Source organism: Lynx rufus, unplaced genomic scaffold, assembly GCF_022079265.1.
Source record: "Lynx rufus isolate CCGP_SWC_20201006 ecotype Redwood Valley unplaced genomic scaffold, mLynRuf1.p SCAF_5, whole genome shotgun sequence".
NCBI classification, from domain to species: Eukaryota; Metazoa; Chordata; class Mammalia; order Carnivora; family Felidae; genus Lynx; species Lynx rufus.
The window spans coordinates 90,819,407-90,843,439 of record NW_025814867.1 but is presented as its reverse complement, the minus strand read 5'-3'; the positions used below and the strand labels follow the sequence as shown (position 1 = coordinate 90,843,439).

The 24,033-nt window shown below is 38.5% G+C and overlaps 1 protein-coding gene across 1 annotated transcript in view; it reads right to left on the bottom strand.

Moving 5' to 3' along the window:
• Nucleotides 1-7,339: 7,339 nt before the first annotated feature.
• The window catches only part of PARP9 (poly(ADP-ribose) polymerase family member 9), a 38,151-nt gene continuing 21,457 nt past the window's right edge, over nucleotides 7,340-24,033 (bottom strand). Inside the window, 4 exon segments of the mRNA XM_047098606.1 lie at nucleotides 7,340-8,763; nucleotides 15,303-15,477; nucleotides 16,094-16,230; nucleotides 20,552-20,932. Of these exon segments, the coding sequence (XP_046954562.1) occupies nucleotides 8,384-8,763; nucleotides 15,303-15,477; nucleotides 16,094-16,230; nucleotides 20,552-20,932 (1,073 nt within the window). The 3' untranslated portion in view covers nucleotides 7,340-8,383.

Below are 24,033 nucleotides of genomic sequence, written 5' to 3'. Positions count from 1 at the left end.
AGCAAACACTTCTATTATTAAAACCTCCACATCACAGGTGAGTAAACCACACCTTTTTTTAGTATTGTTATGTATAAGGTGTTTAGCAAATGAGATTGTTTCATTTTCTTTGGTAAGTAGTGTGGAGACTGAATAGAATTTGTCCAAATTAACATTTTCACTGAAAGCAGATAAATGAGCCAAGGCTACTTTGTCTTTGGACAAGATATAACACCCTTTGTTATGTTTATGGTTTCATTTAAAAATCTTAATAAACATTAAGAAGCCAATTTGAAACTCCATTTTTCAGGTTAAATTGGCTAAAGGGCTAGAGGAGAGTTTTGGTTTTTTGTTTTTTTTTAAATCAGGAAATGTAACCTTTTTTAGTTCCATAGAGCAGTAGAAAGTACAATACAATAATGCACATTGGTTCATGTGATACGCCCAAGCTAATTCAGCAGCTGCTATTTTCAGTTGAGCAGTGGTATCTTTGAGAAACTAAAAAACTTTTGATTTTGAAGTACTTGTCTGTCTTATCCCAGACTTGTAAGATTCAGTCTCCGTATGTGCTTTCAAATCCTCTTCTCTACCATAGCCAATCCAAAAGTCTTTCTGCATATTGTGCAGTATGCTCTGTTTTTTGTTATTTACCTTCCTAATCCAGTTATATATTGTCTTCCATTGGTCATTAATATTACATAGTTGTTTATCTTTCTTATGCAGTGATGTCTGGATCATGTTGTTGTTGGTGTTATAATCATTCTCATTTCATTATCTCTGCTCTTATAAAATATGGTCACCACATTCACAATGTTAAAAAAAATCAACTTGTAAAAGGCACAGCGGTTAATCCACAGGCAAAGCCAAAGGTGTACTGTTAATGCTTATGATTATAATGCACTTAAACTGCATATTTAAGTCATATTCCTCAGAACAATGCAACAATGGATGATAATTATTGTGAACTGCAAATCATGGTTACTAATATTAATGGGCAGGGGAAAAAACACTGATAGTGATTACAGACGTCAAAGAATCTGCTATATCTATTTGACATGAAGCATGATTGCTTTCAGCTCCTATTTTCTGGGCTGTCATATGGATGGGTTTTGTAATTTTCCCCCAACCTTCCACACCCATCGAAGACCAGGATGTTTTGTGTGTCCTGGGAGGGTTTCCCCAGGATGTGGGAATTTCAGTGCCAAAACCTGGAAGATCAAGCAAATCGGGACAATTGGTCACTCTTCCCCACCTGTACGGGTGGGGAAATGAAATGAATCTACTCCATCTGGCCAATATACCCATTCCCCAACCTGATGTGAGTGCTGGCAGGTAACTCTCAACTGCCATCTTTGAAGAAGTGCAAGCCTAACAGGAGCCAGCTCGCTGGAAGGCTCCCGCTCCCACCCTCAAGGACAGACCTAGGCCAACAACTGACATTACTTCAAAAAGCTAACTTTTGGAGCGCCTGAGTGGCTCAGTTGGTTAAGCATCTGACTCTTGATTTTGGCTCAGGTCATAAACTTGAGGTTCGTGAGATGGAGCCCCATGTTGGGCTCTGTGCTAACAGCCAGAGCCTGTTTGGGATTCTCTCTCTCCTTCTCTCTGTCCCTTCCCTGCTTGTTCTCTCTCTGTCATAATAAATAAACTTAAAAAAAGAAAAAAGCCAACTGCTGCTACAGTGTTCAGCTTACTCTAACGGTACAATTTTTTCCCTAGAGCTTTCCCTTGGAATTATATTGAAGCTAGTCTTCAGCTGAGACTATACTCTTGCTAGCTTTCCCCTGCCCTATGCTGTCTCCTTGATTCCCACATTCCCAAAAGCACTCCCTAATAAGTCACTTCAACAAGAATCCCCACAAGATCCAAATTTATTATTCCACTTCCTTAACCAGTTGTCTAAGACCATTTATTAAGATTGGTTTATTGTTTTCCCAATGATCCACAACTTTACCTCTGTCATTCATATATATACACATATTCAAAGCTCTATACTGAGAAAAATGTGTATATAGTCACATGACACTCAGAAAATAAGAACTAGTGAGCAAAAATGCAAGCATCAAATAGCCATTTGACTTCATATGGAAAATTGAGTAAGAAATCAACAGTATTCTTTATCACCTGAATTATGACTTTTGAATGGTACTTAGCTTCTAATTGCAAATATCTGAGGGAAAATTTTATAAATGTACCATAAAAATATGGACACCATAAAACCTGCAATGTGAAAAAGTATATCATAAATATTGCAGAATATATCATTTTTATAGTACATATAATATATAAACTTGAGAGATATATTTATCTCATATATTTATAAATTTATTTGTATATATTTTATGTATATCATATATTTATATATTTAATATATTTTTTATAAATGTATTTGATATATATTTGTAAATGTATTATATATGTATACATATATATGTGTGTGTATATATATATATATATATATATTCACTCAAGATACATATATTCTAAAATTTCCATATTGGTATAGGTCTGTTTTGCAGCTTTCTATTCTATTCAGTTGGTCTGTTTGTCCCTGCACCAGTAACACATCTTAATTACTGTAGTTGTATAGTAAGTCATGATATGCTGTAGGCCAAGTCACCTCCACTTTGTTTTTCTTCTTTAAAATTGCCTCAGCTCAGGGAGCGTGGGTGGCTCAGTCAGTTGGGCACCTGACTTCACCTCAGGTCATGACCTCACCATTCATGAGTTTGAGCCCCATGTCGGGCTCTGTGCTGACCGCTTTGGATTCTGTGTCTCCCTCTCCGTCCCTCACACCCACTCACACTCCTGTTCTCAAAAATAAATAAACATTAAAAACAATTCTTTTAATTGCCTCAGCTCTTCATGGGTCTTTTTATTTCATATAAATTTTACAACTACTCCATCAACTTCTATGAAAAAAACTTTTATGATTTTGACTGAAATTTCATTGAATTGATAAGATTTATTTTTAGAGTATAGAGATTTTTATTATATTAAGTCTCCCTTTCGATGACAATATAGTATATAGTTCCATTTATTTATAAGGTCTTCTTTAATGCCTTTCAAAACATGTTGTGATGTTTTTCATGAAGTTTTTATACATCTTTTGTTAAACTTATTTTTAGTTACTTTATTTTTTTGGTGTTGCTGTTATAATGGTAAAAAAAGTCATTACATTTATTGTTTCTCATGCATAAGAATGAAATTGATTTATGTATAACTTCTATTTAGCACCTTACAGAATGCTTTTATTCATTTTAATAATTGTCTCCAGATTTTCTTGGATTTTCTTTTTTTTCTAGAGAGATTTTTAAGTTATCTCCAAACCTAACCTGGGGCTCAAACTCACAACCCTGAGATCAAGAGCCACATGCTCCACTAACTAAGCTAGCAAGGTGCTCCTTTCTTGGATTTCCTATAGACAACCATATTTCCTTTGATTAATGACATTTTTATTTCTCCACCACTAGTCATGTTTTTCATTTGTTGTTTACTGTGTTTGACAGGAGTTCTAACTCATTGGAGAAGGTAAGTGGTGATAGCATCCATTGTCTCATTCCTGATTTTGCAGGGAATTGTTCTAATGTTTTACTATGAAATATAATGCTCTAGGTTTTTTATGAATTGCTTATTAAGTGACTTATTTCTATACATTGAAATGAGCATACTCTTTTATATATTTATATGGTGAGTTACACTAGCAGATTTTCTTAAGTTAAATTATCCTTGAATTTCTGAAATAAACCCAACTTGACCATGATTTATTTATTTATACAGAACTGAACTATATTTGTTAATAGTTTCAGATTTGTGCTTTGTATCTGGATTTTTCATATCTATACTGGTTGTCTATTTTTGGTACCAAGGTTAAACTAGCCTTGAAAAAATTGTTGGAGAAAGTTTCCTCTTATTTCTCTAAAAAGTTCTCTGGAAGATTTTATATAAAATTGGAATTATCTGTTCTTTGAAGATTTAGTAGAACTCACTTAGTAAAATCATCTTAGCTTGTATTTGTTTACTTGGTAGGTAAAACTTCAATTGCTGATTCAATTTATTTAATAGATTTTAGAACATTCAGGATTTCTAGTTCTTCAATCAATTTTGATAGGTTATATTTTCAAGAGAAAATCTATATTTTGTCTAAATTTTCAACTTATTAGCACAAAATTGTTTCTGACATTATCTTATTACCTTTAGATCTCTAATGTATTTTAGTTACATCCTCTTTTTATTCCTCAAATTCTTTATTTGTACCTTTTGTTTTTTCTTTATCAATCTTACCAAAGATTTGCATATTTTTAAAATCTTTACAGGGGCACCTGGGTGGCTCAGTCTGTTAAGCATCTGACTTCAGCGTAGGTCATGATCTCACGGTTTGTGAGTTCAAGCCCTGCATCGGGCTCTGTGCTGACAGCTCAAAGTCTGGAGCCTGCTTTGGATTCTGTGTCTCCTGCTCTCTCTACCCCTCCCCCACTCAGGCTCTGTCTTTCTCTCTCTCTCAAAAATAAATAAACATTTAAAAGAATTTTAATCTTTACAAAGAAATAGCTATTACTTTATTCCCTCTGTTGTAATGTTTTTGCATCCATTTCATTATTTTCTGTTTTTATCCTTTCAAATTTATTCTGATTTTCTTAAGTTGGATGCTTAGCTGATTAATTTATGCCTTTATTTTTTTTTAATATAAGCTTTAAGGTTATAGATAATTTAAGCACTATTTTAGCTTTATATCGCAAGCTTACCCCCAGGCATATGAATGCTTCAGCCCTACTGTCCATGACCCAAACAGTCACTCTTTGGCCATTCTTGATGCAGACTGTGGCACAGTCCACCCTCAAGAGGACAGAACCAAGAAAGAGGTCGAGTTAGGCCCTGGAAATAGACTTGGAGCTGTTCAGTCAAGAAACTTTGGGGTTCCAGGTACCTAGTGGGTGGTTTAGAAGTGAAGTATGAAGGCTTATAATTGATACATTCTCTTGACCTTATAGACTACTTATCTTGTAGAGATGAGAACACATAGAAGCAGACCAGAGTGGGGCCCTCTCAAACCAGAGGTTCAGGGCAGGGCCTCTTTTGCCCATATCCAAAGACAGTACCATATGAGATAGGAAGCATGCTTCTTTCAAGAGGAAGAATACTGTCACAGCACTCAGACAAGAAAAAGAAATAAAAGGCATCCAGATTGGTAAGGAAGAAATATTAGATTCACTATTTGCAGATGACATGATACTATATATAGAAAACCCTACAGACTCCACTAAAAAACCATTAGAACTAATAAATGAATTCAGTAAGGTTGCAGGATACAAAATCAATATACAGAAATTCATTGCATTTCTATATACTAATAATGAAGTAGCAGAAAAAGAAATCAAGAAAACAATACCATTTACAATTATACCAAAAAGAATAAAATACCTAGGAATAAACAACCTAGGTGGTGAAAAACCTATACTTTGAAAACTATAAAACATTGGTGAAAGAAATTAAAGACAACACAAATGGAAAGATATTCCATGCTCATGGATTGTAAGAGCAAACATTGTTAAAATATCCATACTATCCAAAGCAATCTACACATTTAACGCAAGCCCTACCAAAATACCAATAGCATTTTTCACAGAACTAGAATAAATAATCCTAAACTTATATGGAATAACAAAAGATCCTGAATAGTCAAAGCAATCTTGGAAAAATACAAAACTGGAGGTATCACAATCCCAGATTTCAAGATATACTACAAAAGCTGTAATAATCAGTATGGTAGTGACACAAGAATAGACACATAGATCAATGGACAGAATGAGTTCAGAAATAAACCCACAACTATATGGTCAATTAATCTTCAACAAAGGAGGCAAGAATATACAATGGGAAAAAGTCTCTTCAACAAATGGTGGTTGGAAAACTGGATAACTACGTGCAAAATAATAAAACCAAACCACTTTCTTACACCATACACAAAAATAAACTCAAAATGGATTACAGATGTGAATATGAGGCCTGAGACCATAAAAATCCTGGAAGAGCACAGGCAGTACTTTCTCTGGCATTAGCCATAGCAACATTTTCTAGATATGTCTCCTCAGGCAAGGGAAATAAAAGCAAAAATAAACTATTGGGCTATATCAAAATAAAGCTTCTAAGGAGCTAAGATGGTGGGGCATAGTAGGGGGGCCCTACACTCCTCTCATCCCTAGAGCACAATTAGATAACTATCAAATCATTCTGAATCCCATAAAATCGACCTGAATACTGACAGAGCAACCTACACAACTAGAGGGAGAGAAAAGGCCACATTAGGGAAGGTAGATAGCATGGAGACATGGTTTAGGGGAAAAACAAAATAAAAAGCTTCTGCACAGCAAAGGTAACAAGACTAAAAGGCAACCTACAAAATGAGGAAAGAGATTTGCAAATGACATACCTGATAAAGACTCAGTATCCAAAATATATAAACCAACACCCAAAAAACAAATAATCAAATTGAAAAATGGGAAAAAGACATGAACAGACATTTCTCCAAAGAAGACATTCAGATGGCCAACAGACACATGAAAAGATGCTCAACATCACTCATCAGGGAAATGAAAATCAAAACCACCATGAGATATCACCTCACATCTGTTAGAGTAGCTAAAATAAAAAAACACAAGAAACAATAAACTGGAATTTAAAAACTTCTTTAAAAATTAAAACACACACACACACACACACACACACACACGAAACAACAAATGTTGGCAAGTATGTGGGGAAAAAGTTACCCTCATGCCCTGTTGGTGGTAATGCAAACTGGTGCACCCACTGTGGAAGACAGTATGGAGATTCCTCAAAAAATTAAAAATAGAATTACCATATGATCCAGTAATTCCACTATTCCCAAAGAATAGAAAAACACTAATTTGAAAAGATATATGCACCCCTATGTTTATTGCAGCATTATTTACAGTAGCCAAATTATGAAAGCAGCCCATTGATAGATGAATCAATAAAGAAGATACGGTATAGATATACCCAATGGAATATTATTCATCCCCCCCCCCAAATAATAAAATCTTGCCATTTGCAACAACATGAATGGAGCTAGAGGATATAACGCTAAGTGAAATAAGCCAGGGAGAGAAAGACAAATACCATATGATTTCGCGGATATGTGGAATTTAAGAAACAAAACAAAGAAAAAAAAAAGAAACCAAGAAATATACTCTTAACTATAGAGAACAAACATTGTTACCAGAGGGGAGGTGGGTGGGGTTGGTGAAATAGGTGAAGGGGATTTAAAAAAAGAGGAAGAATGCTGGTTAGAGTAAGAGGAGGAAGAAGTGTTCTGTGTAAGGATATGAGGGTGAGGAAATTTTGGAAGCATAGGGAAATACAGATTTCAGAATAGGCAAGAGATAAATGGTGAGATTAGCTGGCCTTTACATTACAGAACTCTGAAGTCAAATTTGGGCAAAGTCACAGTGGATTCAGCCTTGATAAGAGCTTTTCTCTCTGCATAAAGTATTCTTCCATCTCTGCTCCTGATTTGCTGCACCCCTCTTTCACCTACCTCTTACAAATACTTCAGGTTTCATCTTGAGTTTCACTTTCTTTAGAAGGCCTTCCTCCCAACCCCTGATTAATTTATTCCTCTCCCTCTTAAATTTTTCCAAAGAATCTGTAATTCCTCTTTTATTATACTCAATCATATAGCTGCATTTCTGATTATTCAGGCTGCCAGCTGCCTGAAGATATTTGCCTTGTCTGGCATCATGTCCCCAGTATCCAGAAAAACGAAACACATCTGATGATCAAGAAATATTTGGTGAATTAATCATTTGGCCTCATGATGCTTGAATGGCATTGCTTGATATGGCTGAATCCAAATATGATATCAGTAGAATATCAGCCTTTTGATGTCCTTCCACTTCGAATAATGTCATTTTACATATAACTTTTCAAAGCCAGTTACTCAGACAAAGGTGATTTATTTTGATCTCTAAAACACTATATAAGATTATCTGGAAAATGCAAAAGCATCCTGCTATTACACTATCCATTTTAGAAACTAAAAAGGCTTGGATTGTATGCTAGAAAAATCCCTTCATTACATGTAAAACATTTTTGCTGTTACCTATAGTAAAAGAGGTGAAAGGACAACTTGAAGGAGAGGGAATGGTCCTGAGAGTGTTTTAGTTGGGATCTATTCACCTCAATCCCAAGAGATGAAGACAAAGATGAAAGAACTAAGATGTGAGGATGTGGTGGGTTCCTTGAATAACACAATCAGTCCACATGGACAACCCATTTGACATATTCAAGCCACTCTGACTTACTGATGGTCATTATTTGGATAGTTCCTCCAAAGTAAGGACATGCCAGTTGTCAAAATGATGTGGAGGTTAATCAACAGAGGTTAATCAACAGAGCTACCACTTGAGAATCTTTCCCAAGGCTGCTGTGAAGATAGCATCATTGGTCCTGCTGAGTCCTTCTGTGGTTGTACATGATCCTGGGTGCAAGTCCACAAATATCGAGGCATAGCCTGTGTGCCACTAAAAATAACAAAGGTTTCAGGGTTGGAGACATTGTCAACCACGCTGTCATGGCTATCTATGTCTCCAGGACTCAACGGTGGGGGGAAAATATTTAAATGATGACCCTGACAGAAGGAGCCTGTGAGTACTTCAGCTTCAAACACATAGATCAGTTCATCTGTGGCAGATGTATTCTTGACTTGGTATGCTAGGTTTTTCAGATTCTTGGTGAAGTATATACCAACTCCATATTTTGGGTCTGATAAAAGAAAAAAAAAGATCATTATGATCTGTTGAATCATATTGCCTATTTGGGTACTAACATGTATACTCTCTCTAGTCCTATTACATTTTCTAGTAGCCACATAAAAAAGTAAAAAGAAACAGGTAAAACTAATGTAATTATTTTTATTTAATCTGTTATATTCAGTATGGTATCATTTCAACATGTAATCAATATAAAAATTATTAAGGAGATATTTTATATTCTTTTCTTTGGTAGTGGTCTTTAAAATCAGTATATATTGGGGTGCCTAGGTGGCTCAGTTGGTTAAGCATCTGACTTCGGCTCAGGTCTTGATCTCATAGTTCATGAGTTCGAGCCCCAAGTCAGGCTCTGTGCTGACAGTTCAGAGCCTGGAGCCTGGAGCTTGCTTCATATTCTTTCTGTGCCTCCCTCTCTCTCTACCCCTACACACCCCCAACTCAAAAAAAAAAAAAACAACATTAAAAAAATTAAAAATAAATAAATAAATAAAATGAAGTGAAATTAATTTACACTTAGAGCATGTCTCAATTCAGATTAACCACATTTTAAGTGCACCATAGCCACATGTGGCTAGTGGCAACCATTTGGACAATGCAGCTCTAGGGCTTAAAAAAATGACTAAGACATGATCCCTGGTCTCAACAATTCACAAAGGGAACTCCCCACATGTAAACACAATTTTATGTGGAGAGCAAATATTTTGAGATAAAAATCAAAGATTTATTTCCTGGGAGTTTCTTCTTGCTCTTGATTCCTCCACCCATTGAGTTCTTCCTACTTATTACTCAGGGAAAAAAGGATAGAGCTTAGAATAAGGTCAGTTGTGTGTGTTTGTGTGTGTGTGTGTGTGTGTGTGTGTGTGTATAATTATATCCTATGTAATTAATTTTAATCAAAGCAGAGACTGTGGTCTTGAAAGTTAGGTTTTATGAGAGAGAAAAGGGTTTTTTGAACCAAAAATCTAAAAACCTAAAGAATTCAGGGCGCCTGGGTGGCTCAGTCAGTTAAGCATCCGACTCTGTTTTGGCTCAGGTCATGATTTCATGGTTTCGGGAGTTTGAGCCCCGCATCAGGCTCTGTGCTAGCAGTGTGGAGCCCGGTTGGATTTTCTCTTTTTCCCTCTCTCTCTGCCCCTCCCTCACTCATGCTCTCTCTGTCTCTCTCAAAATAAATAAATAAACTTTAAAAATAAATAAAAATTAATAAAAACCTAAAGAATTCATAGCATGGTGTTTATGCCATATGTAACAGAGGAGAGAAGGATGAAAGATATTCTCAGAATAATTTTCTCACTTCAAAATAAATAAAAATTCTTCATTTCACCTGGTAGGAAGAGAAGAACCAGAGAGGACATGACTAGAACTCTTGGGGATTCTGAGAAGGGGCTCACTTCACTGCTCCATTCTCTCAAAAGAGCCCTGGGAGTCGAGATGGGGCAGAACAACAAGAATCTCGGAAAAACAGGGAGGGGGACTTCTAAAGTAGAAGGAACCATTGCCTGACTCTACTGGGTACAACCCCCTCCTCCAGTCTGGCATCTAAGTGAAAAGTAGCAATGGCTGGGGAAGATGTCCAGAACAGCTGAGGACTGCTATATAAGACCTTGCACTTCAGCTTGGAGGATGTGCACACTCAAAAATTTCCTGTGCTCTAGGACAGGCACAGACACTGGCTTGGAAAGGAATTCCCTCAGCATGAAAAACAGAGTGCCCTGTGGAGACACTAAGAGCAAAGGGCACCATGAATTTAAGTACTGGAGGGTGCTAATGACTGATGCCCAGGATGGCTTATCTAGCAGAGGACATTGGGAGGCAGAGAACAGATAGATGCAGACCATGCACCAAACCACCTTCCTCACAAATGCCTGTCCCATAATCTAAAGCACTCTCAGAAGAGAAGAAGGGGAACACCTTGCAGGAACTGAGTTTAAACCCCAAAGGGACTAAGAAAACTCTGAAAATGACTGAGTTCATCTTGAACCATCAAGAGTTTTCCTCATCTGCAGACATAGGAGCATGAGATGTAGGTAAAGTTCCATTTTACAGCAATAAAGACAAGACCCACACCCAGGTTTTGTGGAACTGTAAATTTTGATACTTATTGGAGTTACAGATGTGGTAACAAAGGAATACCAGAAGTGCAGGAGGACAGAAGAGGAAGCAAATTCCTGGGCCTGCAGGAGTTAGGGAAGGTGTCAACCAGGACATGCCATTTGAGCTATGTCTGGAAGAAAGAATGGGACTTTGCGGGCTAAAAAAGGATGAGAGAGGGGCGCCTGGGTGGCGCAGTCGGTTAAGCGTCCGACGCCAGGTCACGATCTCGCGGTCCGGGAGTTCGAGCCCCGCGTCGGGCTCTGGGCTGATGGCTCAGAGCCTGGAGCCTGTTTCCGATTCTGTGTCTCCCTCTCTCTCTGCCCCTCCCCCGTTCATGCTCTGTCTCTCTCTGTCCCAAAAATAAATAAAAAACGTTGAAAAAAAAATTAAAAAAAAAAAAAAAAAAGGATGAGAGAGGAAGGCATTCCACATGCAAAGGCATAAAGGCAATCTCCAGCACATTTAGGAAACTCTTAAGCAGTTCATGGCTGAAGTGTTGAGGAACATAGTGACAAGGTGGGTGAATAATGTGGGGCTAGGGCCTTACGTGCTTTGCTAAGGGGTTTGGGGTTTTACCTTGTAGGCGACTAGAAAAATAGATATTAAATAAGCATGTATTTTGATGAGCTCTGGTACTTGTTTAAAAAACATTTCTATTGGTTTCCCCTTCTAGAAAAAATCTTTTAAACCTTAAACAATGGAGATTGATTATGAAAACACTTAGGCACGCTCATCAAAATGGAGATATCATTTCTTTAAAAGTTTGGTCTTTATGCTCTTGGAGATGGCTTTATAGCCTTTACAGTCTGACTCAGAACAAAATATAAGTTCACCTAAATTAAAAACTCATCAAGAAGAAGGAGATGAGTTGGATTTTACATCTGATAGTTCTGAGGATGAATCTTCTTCTGAAGAAATCAAGGCTATCGCGCCTGAGGAAGACACTTCACCAGAATGGCCTCTACCGCCACTCACAAATGATAACTTGGAGGCCACTGCCCCTCCTTACAATAAAGTATACCCCCCTCCTTTACCTGAAAAATTACCACTCATGTTAAATGAAACACTGCCTATCCAGTCACTTCCAATCCTTTTTCTAATGACCAGCCTCATTCCGACTCGAGTATGAGGACCTTCACTTAACTGCACTTTGTTTGCAGGCTCATCTTTTGCAACTCCGGCCATACTCCCTGCAACACGCGTATTTTTTTAGGATGATAATTCTGGTAGCAGAGTAAAGGGTAGGTTGGATAGGGTTGGTTTTGAGGCAAGGAAAGGACCTGATGATTGTCCAGGCCCAGGGGAAGAACAACAAAGGCAGTAGGAATAGAAAGGTGAGACTGGGCTGCAAAGGTCACCGAGAGAGAACCAGTAGGGCTGTGTGACTGCCTGGACATAAGAATGAGAGGAAGGAAGGAGTGGAAGATGGTAGAGTTTCCAGCTTAGGAGACCCAGTAGATAGATGGAGATGGTATTAGTCAGGTTAGGGAGTACTGGGAGGGAGGGGGGAAGCATATTTCTCAGGGTAAAGTATGGCCAAGAAAAGAGTTCAGTCTGAGGTGGCTCTGGAACATCTTGGCAGAAATGTTCAAAAGACAGTCAGAAATATGGACCTGCGGGTCAGGGGAGAGGTAGGGGGTCAGAGTTACAAATTCATAACTCATCCATAGAGGTAGGAGTTTGAAGCCATAGGAATGGGTGCAATCACCCAGGGTGACACTGTAGGGTTACAAAAGAGAAGGATTCCTTTTGAACTCCAGAAAACATGGACATTTAAAGAATGGGTAACAGATGGACTCACTAGATTATAAATTTTAAGGGTAGGAACTCTGTGTGTTCTGTTTACTGTGGTATTCCTCTCACCTAGCACAGGGCCTGACTTATAGAACGTGTTCAAGAAACACTTGTGGAATGAATGAATGAACCCAATAAAAAAAATTGCAAGCATGTATTCTCCTTCTTGCTACATTCAGCCAAGCCCTACAAGCAAGAGATGAACTGGCTGGAATACAAGGCAATATAGAAAATATATACATACAACTTCATTAATAGAAGCCCCTGTGCCTATAGGTGGCCATCTGAATTGACCAAGAGTCCCATAATTTGGAACCTTGCAGGGTAAAAAAGACTTTGTAGTCCAAATGAAAACTAGGTTAGGGGCACCTGGATGGCTTAGTCAGTTAAGCATCTCACTCTTGATTTAGGCTCAGGTCATGACCTCACGGTTCGTGAGATCAAGCCCCACATCAGACTCTGTGCTAACAATGCAGAGCCTGCTTGGGATTCTCTTTCTCCCTCTCTCTTTGCCCCTTCCTCTGCCCATGCTCGCTCTCTCTGTCTCAGAATATACATTCAAAACAAAAACAAAAACAAAAAAAAACGAGGTTTAAAAAAGAGTTGCAAAACAACTTCGGGGTAATAAAATATCTCCTGTGTTTCTCAAGCACCTTTGGTCAAGCATGCTCCCCACAGACATGTTGGTACAGTCACATTATGGGCATAATGACTCTAATCATCTGAAATGCCTCAGGCAGTGGGTGTTAAGCTAAGACCTAGGGACATGGACAGAGCACAGAGGCCAGTAGGTAAAAGACCAGAATCTTAAGGCTTAAAGACTAGATGGAGACAAGACCTTTAGCTGGGTTATAAAGACACAAACTTGACCAGAAGCAAACAGGTTTCCTGCCTGCTGAGGTTTTAAAGGAACTGTACTGCTGAAGAAACTGCAAGCCTGGCTACAGTAGCCTGAGAGCATTCTAGTCCCTGAGGCAATCCACCGACCCCTGATAGGCAGAGGGCCTAAAAATGACCAATGGTGGCAATACATAAGGAAGATTCTTCCCAGAGTGGAAAACAAGGGTCTTACCACTCCCAGAATAGAGAATACTCTCTATGCCTATCCAGCAGCATGATTAGTGGTATGGACCAGTGACTTTCCTTCTACCGTTTAGAAATGGGAGGGGTTTTATTTTTAAGTTTATTTATTTTGTTAGAGAGAGAGGCAAAGAGAGAGGAGAGAGAGAATCCCAAGCAGGCTCCACACTGTCAGTGCAGAGCCTGATGCGGGGATCGAACTCACGATGTGAGATCATGACCTGAGCTGAAATCAAGAGTTAATGCTTAACTGACTGGGTCACCCAGACACCCCTAAAAATTGGAGTTTTTATTGCAATTTTCCTGCTCCTTCTCCTCTCATTATATAACAAGTGGGTTAGGGCAATTACTTTGCTTTTAAGCTTTAAGAGAGGACTTTCTGGATTTGAAGCTGATGATGAGACAAGATGAGATTTGGAGGCTGTCTTCATTGGGAGGTGGTGTATGTGTCTTTTAGGGAAAAAGACATGTACAGATGTCAGGCAGGCAATTAGCAGTGTCTGCCACAGGATTGAAAAGAAGGCACTACTGGATTTGAAAAATAGGACAGTGATGGTCTTAGAATAGTTTAGGTAAGGGTAGGGAGGGGGAGTGCAGAGAAGGCCAGTTACAATGGGTTTAGGAGCAAATGGATGTTGTGAATTTTTAAGACTTTGCCAATATCACTTTTCTAGTTATAATCAAAGACTTCTTGGTGGGGATTCACTTGTGAGTTTTTACCCCCAGGAATTTTCCATGTTCAATTTTTACTCCAGGTATTGCTTATGTTCTCTCTGGGGCAAAGAGAAGATGATTTCTAGACCCTTTGCTTTCTAGAAATCAAGAGTTGGAGTTAGCTTCACAGCAAGGGTCATGCTATATATTTTGAAAGATAAAGATCAAGAACATAGTCAATAGATCAGGCAAAATCAAGCCTCATCATTAGGTATCCATCACGATCATCACTAAACTTCTTAGGCTCCTTTGGAGACAGACATCTGAAGGGGATAAAACAGCAGTTAAGTATGCAATATTTTCGCACAACTGAAAAGAGACATGAGAGCTACACATAGAAGCCCCATAGCTGAAAAGGATCTTAAGATGTTATTTACTTCCCCTGCCAGATATCTAATTCATTCACTAGCAGCCTACAGGAAATGAAGAGGATGGAAGAGAAAAGAGCAACTTTATGAAGTTCAGGAAAGCGCTCTTTTGATTAAGGGATGAGGTTTGGTAATGTTGATAATAATTTTGTGGAAATAAGCCAAAAAAAAAAAAAAAGAGAGAGAGAGAGAAGAGCTTCAGGGTGCTCTCTGCAGATAAAACACATGACCACAGAAAAGAGAAAAACAGTGAACTGTAGTCTCACCGTTCACTTTCGTCAACATTAAACCCATCAGCAATAAAAAATATGAAGGAAAAATAAAAAATATGACCCTTCCCAAATGACTTTACCACAAAATCCCAATTACAAGCGATCCCCTCACCACAGCAACAAATACTATTAGTGGTGAGTCATCTGCTGATGTCTGCTTACCAGTTCCCACATATAGAGCCCCCCAGTGATGAGGGGCTAATACCTACCACAGGGCATCGAGTACATTCTTTGAAAGCCAACTCTGCATACTGCTTCACAGAACTGGTAAGGAACTTGCTGAAACAACCTGTGGCTCACAGGATCCCTATGTGTTCTTTCTTCCACCATTTTCTTCTTTCTTTGGAAGACAGCCATGAGAAACACATTGTCAATTTCCTCCACCTATGACCCAAGGATATGAAAAACTGAAAACACTGAAAAAAAAGGGTGAGAACCCGTATTTCAAGTGCCTGATACTCCACTTCAACGATAATGGTTCTTACGTGCATATTACTTTGCAAGCAATTTACTTTTTATATAAAGTTTTTAAAGAGTCTCTCCGAGCCCCAACCCTCTCCTACTTTGACTTCTGTCTCTTCAAAACTCCCTGTCCCTTCTTTGATAAATCCATTTAATAAAAATTCACTGAGCACTCACTATGTGCCAAGAAGTGGTAACAAATTGGTCAACAGTGTATACACATTCTTGGCCTTCTTAAGAGCCCACAGTTTAATGAGAAGTAAAAATAGGTAAACAATTATAATACAGTGTGGTATATGCTATTCCATTTCTTTCACTTTGCTTCAAGATAGGCAGATAACTTTCCCCCAAATCTTCATCGGTGCTTCTGTATATCCTGACATCATTTCTACCTCCTGGTGCCCATCCCTGCCCCACTTTCAGTCTTAATCCCAGGGTTCCAGGTCAATGAGCAGCTGGCTTAGAGTCATCAGCAGGTGAATTCTTCTTTTGGTTATAGACCCACGACAGGTCAAACCCTTCCCTTAATTAAGTATACCTTTATAACCTGCAAACCACAGCTTTCAAACTGTTTCTTCTGATTCTGAATTTCCTCAGTTGAAAGCTTTAGGCATTTCAGAAATGTATTCCTTTTCATTTCATCCTGGTTTTTTGGTTGCCAATCAGTCCATTGTCCTAAAAACGAGTAACACAAAACTTGGTCTCAATACTCTGTGAGATGAAAAAGGTTTGTAAAGAAATGCAATGAAACAAATTATAGATGTTTAAAGGAATAGATTAGCCAGTTTACACTGTATGCCTTACATGTTTAGGCATGCAAGGAGAGTATCATATAATGAGAAGTCATAGGATAAGAGAGGGGGCTAATAAATTTGTCCTCACATGATTTGGATTATGAGGCTGAGGGGGTGAGAGAAAAAAGAGCATTAGTATATACTTCCCCCATCAATGTTGTAATGATGATATAGAATTGTGTTGCCAATAGGTAATGTTTATATTTCTAGCCAGGATGCTCATCAACAAAAAGATACAGGCATAACAAAACATTAAGGATGATGAAAAACAGTATGACATTTACATAAAACTTCAAGATTCTCAAAAAGATTTCATATCTCAACCTCATTTGAGCATTTTAACACCACCACTGAAATAATTATAATTAACACACTTTTACAACGAAGGAAATTGAAACTCAGAGAAGTTAAGTGACTTGCCCGATATCACATAGCTAATAGGTACATACCCAGGAGTATAAACCTGGCTTTCATCAGTGCTTTCTGTAAGTGGCAAGGCAGAATATTTGGTACATGTATCACTCATATGCCACCCAACCACAAAGAGCAAAATTTGGAGATTCAGAGTCTATGGTGTCCTGTCTTTCCTCCCTTCCTTCCTTTTTTCCTTTTTTTCTTCCTTTGTTCCTTCTCCCTTAACTTTCCTTCGTTCCTTCCTTTTTAAATTCAAGGGACAACCTGTTATTGCCCAGCAACTCCTTATTGGACAAAATACACAGGTGGACAAATGGACCCCACCACCACTACCAAAAAGACTTCTTTTCTTTCAGTTTATTTTCAGTTTGACGTAAACCCAAGTATACAAAAATGACAAAATTCCCAGCACATTATTTAATTGAGTGGTCTCAATTTAACCACAAAAAAGCAGATAATAAATCCTAAGAAAGTCACTAGAGGGGCCAAGTTGTAAATCTGGAAAGCAGGAAGGACAAAATTTCATAGCAGAGAAACTCCAAACCCAGGAAATTTCTTTTTTTTTTTTAATTTTTTTTTTTAATGTTTATTTATTTTTGGGACAGAGAGAGACAGAGCATGAACGGGGGAGGGGCAGAGAGAGAAGGAGACACAGAATCGGAAACAGGCTCCAGGCTCTGAGCCATCAGCCCAGAGCCTGACGCGGGGCTCGAACTCACAGACCGCGAGATCGTGACCTGGCTGAAGTCGGACGCTTAACCGACTGCGCCACCCAGGTGCCCCCAAACCCAGGAAATTTCTAAGGAAGAGACTGTAAATTAAATCTCAAGAGCAATAGCTGACATTAATAAAGTATAGTAATAGAATTCAGTTCACTTGAGTTCAGCAACTCATTTACTGAGCTCCTATTATATGCCTGGCCCTGGGTTGGGCACCGAAGAAGCACTCACCAGGAAGGATTTAAAAAGCAGCATAAAAGAGGAAATCCCTAACTTCTATTATTTAAATTTTATTGTTCTGACGGATAGTTGATGTTTCTTGTAGTAATAACTCATTGAAAATGTATCCATTTTGTTAATGAAGGTCTTAATCTGATCAAGAGAGGGTGAGTCTGTAGGAAACTCTGAAACACTGCTGTGGAATACTATGCTTAGTCATCACCTATCAAAAATGCCACCTTGCACCAGAACATGGGACTCACATGACTAAATTGCCAACTGCTGGGAGAGTGGATCAACCTTATGAATGCAGTTAGTTTAAAGTAATGCCACAAGTTTTATAGGCCAGTGTTTTTTTTTTGCGTCTTGTTCTCTTGGAAAGTATCAGAGTCAATTTAAATATCCACAGTCATTACAATTCAAACTAAGTAGAAATTAAAATCTTTGGTCTTATCCTTGTGTATTATTTTTGTGCATGTTCTTTGACACTGGTTTTTCTGGGGAATGTGGATAAAACACTTACTGTATACTCCCACTCACTTTGACCACATCTGCCTGAATTATTTTTACAAACACAAGTGAAAATAAGGTGCCCTTTAAAATTTCACATATGAATTTTTGTACCAACCCATCAACATCACAGTGATCTTTCTACAATACAAGTCTGACCTTATCTTTGCTTAAAATCCTTCAAGGCTCCCCATTTGTTCAAGAAAAACTCTGAACTCTTCCATGTGATTTATAAAGTCTTTCATAATCTAGACCCTGCTATGGTCTGATTGCTTGAAAAGTTTCTTTACCTTACTAATTTCTACTTACTTTTTTTTTTTTTTTTTAGAGAGAGAAAGAGAGAGAGAGACAGCAAGCAGAGAAGGAGCAGAGGGAGAAGAGAGAAAAATCTCAAGCACACTCCACGTCTAGTGCAGAGCCCAAAGCAGGGCTTGAACTCACGACCATGAGATCTTGGCCTGAGCCAAAATCAAGAGCAGCACACTCAATTGACTAAGACACCCAGGAACCTCTCTACTTATTCTTCATTCTCCATTTATGACACCTTCTCTGAGAAGCCTTCCCTTGACCTCCCAAGTCTGGGCTAAGTGCCTAAATTGGTATCCTGAGACCAATTTCAAAGTCTCTGTGTGTAGGAGGGTTTCCCATATGTACAACCAAGCAATTCTGCTATTGTCTATCCAAAGATAGCATCAGATTCCACAGGTTAGGGGTTCAGTCCTACAAGACTGCTCTTCAACACACACATACTTCAGACACCAGTCAAAAGCCAGGTTGTCACCTGTGCTTCTGACTGACTAGCCACAAACTAGAGATTCCAATGACCTTCTCTGTGGATTTCAGGCACTATTTGCAAGTCCAGGTTGTTACCTGTACTTTTGACCAGCTGGTCAAAACATCTCCTCCTCAGGTTCAATTAATTTGCTAGAGCAGCTCAGAGGAACATTTTACGTACTAGATTACTTACTGGTTTATTATACAGGGATATTATTCAGGAACAGCCAGACAGAAAAGATGCATAAGGCAAGGAAGGAATGGGGACAGGGTGCAGAGCTTCCATGCTCTCTCCTAGCAAGCCACTCTCCCTACATGCAACTTATATGCACTAAAACTCTCCACATGCTCGCTGACCTGGCAGTTCTCTGAACCTGTCCTTCTGGGTTTTTACTGAGGTCCATACATAGTCGTGGCTGATTAAATCATTGGTCAATGGCAACTGATTCAACCTCCAGCCCCCTCCCTGGAGGTTGGGTGGGGGAACACTGAAAGTTCCAATCCTCCAACCACAGAGTTTGGTGTCCTAGTGACCAGTCCCCGTTCTTAGGGGCTTTCCAGAGTCACCTCTTTAACATAACAAAAGACATCTTTATCACTCTCAACACTTAGGAAATCCAAGGGCTTTGAGAGTTGTAAGCCAGAAATGTTGACAAAGACCAAATGTACATGACCATATATTTTGGTCATCTGAATGACCAAACATATCTTATAAATCGCAATATCACAGTGCCTCTCCAAGGTGCTCCCAGAGCACATTCACCCTCCTCTTTCATAACTAACCTGCTTGCTTCTCAGTATCCTTACTTGGATTTTGAGTGGAAACAACATCCATCTTATCACTGTATCCCCAGCACCCATCACAATGCTTGGCACATACCATAGACACAATATACATTAATCAAATAAATAAATGAAATAAGTCTCTGTTTCTCAAGGTGGCATTTTCAATGGTATAATTTCTTAGCTCTAGGGCTATGTTAAAAGGATATCTCTGAACCCAAATTCCCAGTCATCATGATGAATTTTGCCCTGCTGCATGGGAGATACTTGAGTGTACTTCACAGTAAGAATGAATAATTTACTTTGGTGAGAGAGCTCAAAGTAATTTTAGGGTTCCTAATGCTGCTAGCAACAAATACATAAATGCAATAGAACTCAAAGAAATTAATTAATCAAGTGTAATGTGTCTGTCTAAATTTGAACATTCCATTTGTAGAATTAAGGATGCACTTTTTTCCCCAGAGCCTGGGCTTATATTATCCTAGGGTTTTAACTGCTAGGCATTTAACTGCTTCTTAGGCAATCCATTTCATCATAAGTAAATCCAATCACTCACGTACGTGTGTGTGTGTGTGTGTGTGTGTGTGTTGATTTTCTAATTAACCTTGCTGGTAGAAAGAGAGCCAAAAAACAGTTATAAAAGTTTATGGCTTAACACAGAACCAGCATGGTTTGTTCTCTCTCCCATGCCATATCTTACCCACATATATACATGTGCACTCACACCCATAAGAAGGAACAGTTGGGAGAGCCGACTTTTCAACTCAGTTGGAAGTTACTCACCTGACAAGCTCCAAAGGGCTAGCTCCTTTTTTCTTGCCATTTCCTCTTGAACTTCACACAGCATATGTTCAATGTTCATAACCACCTCAACGAGGCTAGCCTGGGCTCCTTTAATCTCTAAAATTACCTTTTCCAGACTGATAATCTCTGAGATAGAGACCCTTAAATTATTCTGAAGCTGAGTCAAAATGTCATGTTCCCTTTTTCCAAGGTAGAGTATATGATAATTCTCAATGATGTGGTGGTCCTGGAGGGTCAGTATCCTTCGGATCCACGCTTGGGCCTCCTTCATCTTTTCCATGTTGCGTCCCATCAGGCTGATGGCAGGAGATCTACTTTTGAGCCCATTTTCTCTTTTCTCCTCTCTGGTCAACTGGGGGACTGAAAAGACTATCATGAACAACCACAGAAGGCAGGTGGGCCTTAAACCGGAGCAGAACAAAACACCAATGCCAATATTTGCCCCGAGGATATCGTGACCACTACCAGCAGCAGCAACTTCAATTAAGTGCCTAGCTCTGAGAGCTGTGTTGGATACAAAGGAAATCTAAATGTGTGGTTTACAGTCTCCTTGAGAACGGTGGTGCCTGTAAGGGGTTGGCTCTCTCATGTCTTGCTGCTGCTCTGTTGCATTTGTCAATTCACAGGTGAGTTCACCTTGATATCACCCTGGATGTTAACCAACTATTATAGACATACATGCAGTTTGGATTCCATATCACCGCAATAAAATGAATACTGCAATAAAGTGAGTAGAATGAATTTTTTGGTTTCCCAGTGCAGAAAAAAGTTATGTTTACACTATACTTTAGTGTATTAAGTGTGCATTATGTCTATAAATTATGTCTGTAAATACCTTAATTAAAAAATACTTTGTTGCTAAAAAATGCTAACCATCATCTGAGCTTCCAGTGAGTCATAATCACTGATCACAGATGACCATAACAAACATAATAATAGTGAAAAAATTTGAAATACTGTGGGAATCACCAAAATGTCATATAGAGACACAAAGTGAGCAAATGCTGTTGGAAAAATGGCACGAACTGACTTGCCCGATGCAGGGTTACCACAAATCTTCAATTTGTAAAAAAAAAAAAAAAAAAAAAAAAAAAAAAGCAGTATCTGTGAAGCTCAATAAAATGAGGTAAACATTTATTTCCTGCTGACTGGGAGTTTCCTTAACCTCTTGCTACTACCGAGTTTGAAATCAAACATCTCTGAAAGCCATAGAACTTAAAGAGTGAAAATTCTTTTTGAACAATATGAGTATTTCTGATTGTAAAAATAGTACATTTATTTTTGAAAAATTAGAAAGTTACCCAAGTATAATGAAAGGAAGAACTACTCATAATTCTTCTACCTGGGATTCCTCTTTATATATCACCTGTCTGGAAAAGGACATGTTACACCTCCACAGAATCTGGAGCTTAGCACTTCCTATTGCTTGACATGGTATATCCCAGCAGAAAAGATAATGGAACTTTATTCCAACTCATGTGGAATAAAGGGGGTACCCATGTGTACCCCTCTCTAAAACCCCCCTCCATAACAAGCAAAGATATATATAAAGAAGAAGAATCTCTTAGATGGATTAGAGTGACCCTGAACCCAAACTGAAAAAAAAAAAAAAAAACAACTCAGGGGGCAATGGACTAACTGAGAGGAAATTGATAGGTGAGGCAGTATCTAGAATGCATAAAGAATTCTCTCAAATTATCAAGAAAAAGAAAGAACCTAGTAGCCAGCCAGGCAAAAGATTTCACAAAAAAGGAAACACAAAGGGCCCCTATATGTGTGAAAAGATGCTCATCTTCACTGGTAATCAGGGATATGAAAAATTACCCACCAGGTTGGCAAAAATTCATAAGCCTGACAATACCAAGTTTGTGGAAGGATATAGAGCAGGGGCTCCTGTATATATTCGTGACGGACGTAAAACTGGAACAACCACTCCTATAATTATATCTTGTAAAGAAATTCTTGCATGTGTGTATCAGGAGATATGTACAAGAAAGTTCACATTCTCATTCGTAACAGCAAAAAACTAGAAATGACTCAATTGCTCTTCAACAATGGAATATTATTATAGCAATAAAAAGGAGTGAACTTCAGCTATTCAGAAGAATCTCAAAAACGTATTTTGAAAGGTAAAAGTAAATTGAGCACTTACCATGTTCTAGGCATTGCTCTAAGTGCTTCACATAAATTATTTTGTTTACTCCTAACAACCCTACGGGATAGGGGAGGCTGCTATTAACAGCCCCCTCTTACAAATGAGGAAACTTATTCAGAGTTATTAAGTAACTTGCCCATGGCTATAGGACTAGTAAGTGGTGGTCATGGAGCTAGTAGGTGTGGGCAGTCTGCCTCCCCAGGAGTGATCCCAGGTTAGTAGCAGTAATTAGCTTCTTTTACCCTTACATAACAGTTGGGTGGTACCAGGAACTATGAAATAGTACCAAGACAGACCTAGAAGTAAGAGAGGGAGGGTAGCTTCCTTTGAATAAAAATAAAATCCAATGTTTTAGACTAAAGAAGTGACAAGAGTTCTTAAATTGGAGGCATAGGAGCTTGTCTGTTTGTTTTTAACCCTTGTTCTGCCTGGGAGCTTATATTACTTTTTAGGAGAAAATAGAAGTAATACATGGTGATATTTCATTTATTCATCACTACCAGAAAAAAAAGAATTGTTCTTCTGGGTAACTACTGGTTCAGATCACTAAGGGATACTCTTCTAGCACCAAAACACATTAGTTATTTATTAGCTAAATTATTTATTTAATTACTTAAATATTTCTAATGAAAACACATTTCCCTGCTTTTCTTGTTTAACTTTTCCTTGTTAACCTGAGATCATCACCATTAACCCATTTTAAATGTCAATTATTGTCCTGTGCTATCATAATTCTTTTATAGTTGCCCTCAAAAATTACTGACATAACTGGTAACCTCTGGCCCTACTATTCAGGCTAACAACATAGAGACATTTGTATGTTCCTTTTCCATATTATCCTCATCTAAGACTCCTAGCTACCTTTCCTAGATTCAGTGAAGTTCCCCATATATGCACTGTATTTATTTGCTTCTGTGGGTTTTCTTCACCTCGGGTGCCCAACCCCACCAGCTCTTGCCATTGAAAATCTGCCATCCTCAAAGCCTAACTTAGATCCACCTGTCCAAGAAGTCATTCTTGATCCCTTCCGGTCAGAAGGAATCTCTCCCTCCTCTGGGGCACCTGGGTTGTCTGTCCATCCTCTTGCTCATTATTCCATGGCCTTTATTTAATGCTTTGCATTTACAGAACATTTTTCATACATGATCTCCAATTATCCTCACAAAAGTCTGTCATTATCGTTTTACAGATAAATAAGCAGGTTCCTAAGAGGCACAGTCACAGACCACAGCTCTCCAGCACTGCTGGACCACAGCATATCCATAAGCAAACTCTTCTGTTAAAGGGTGTAAGCAAACCATTGTGA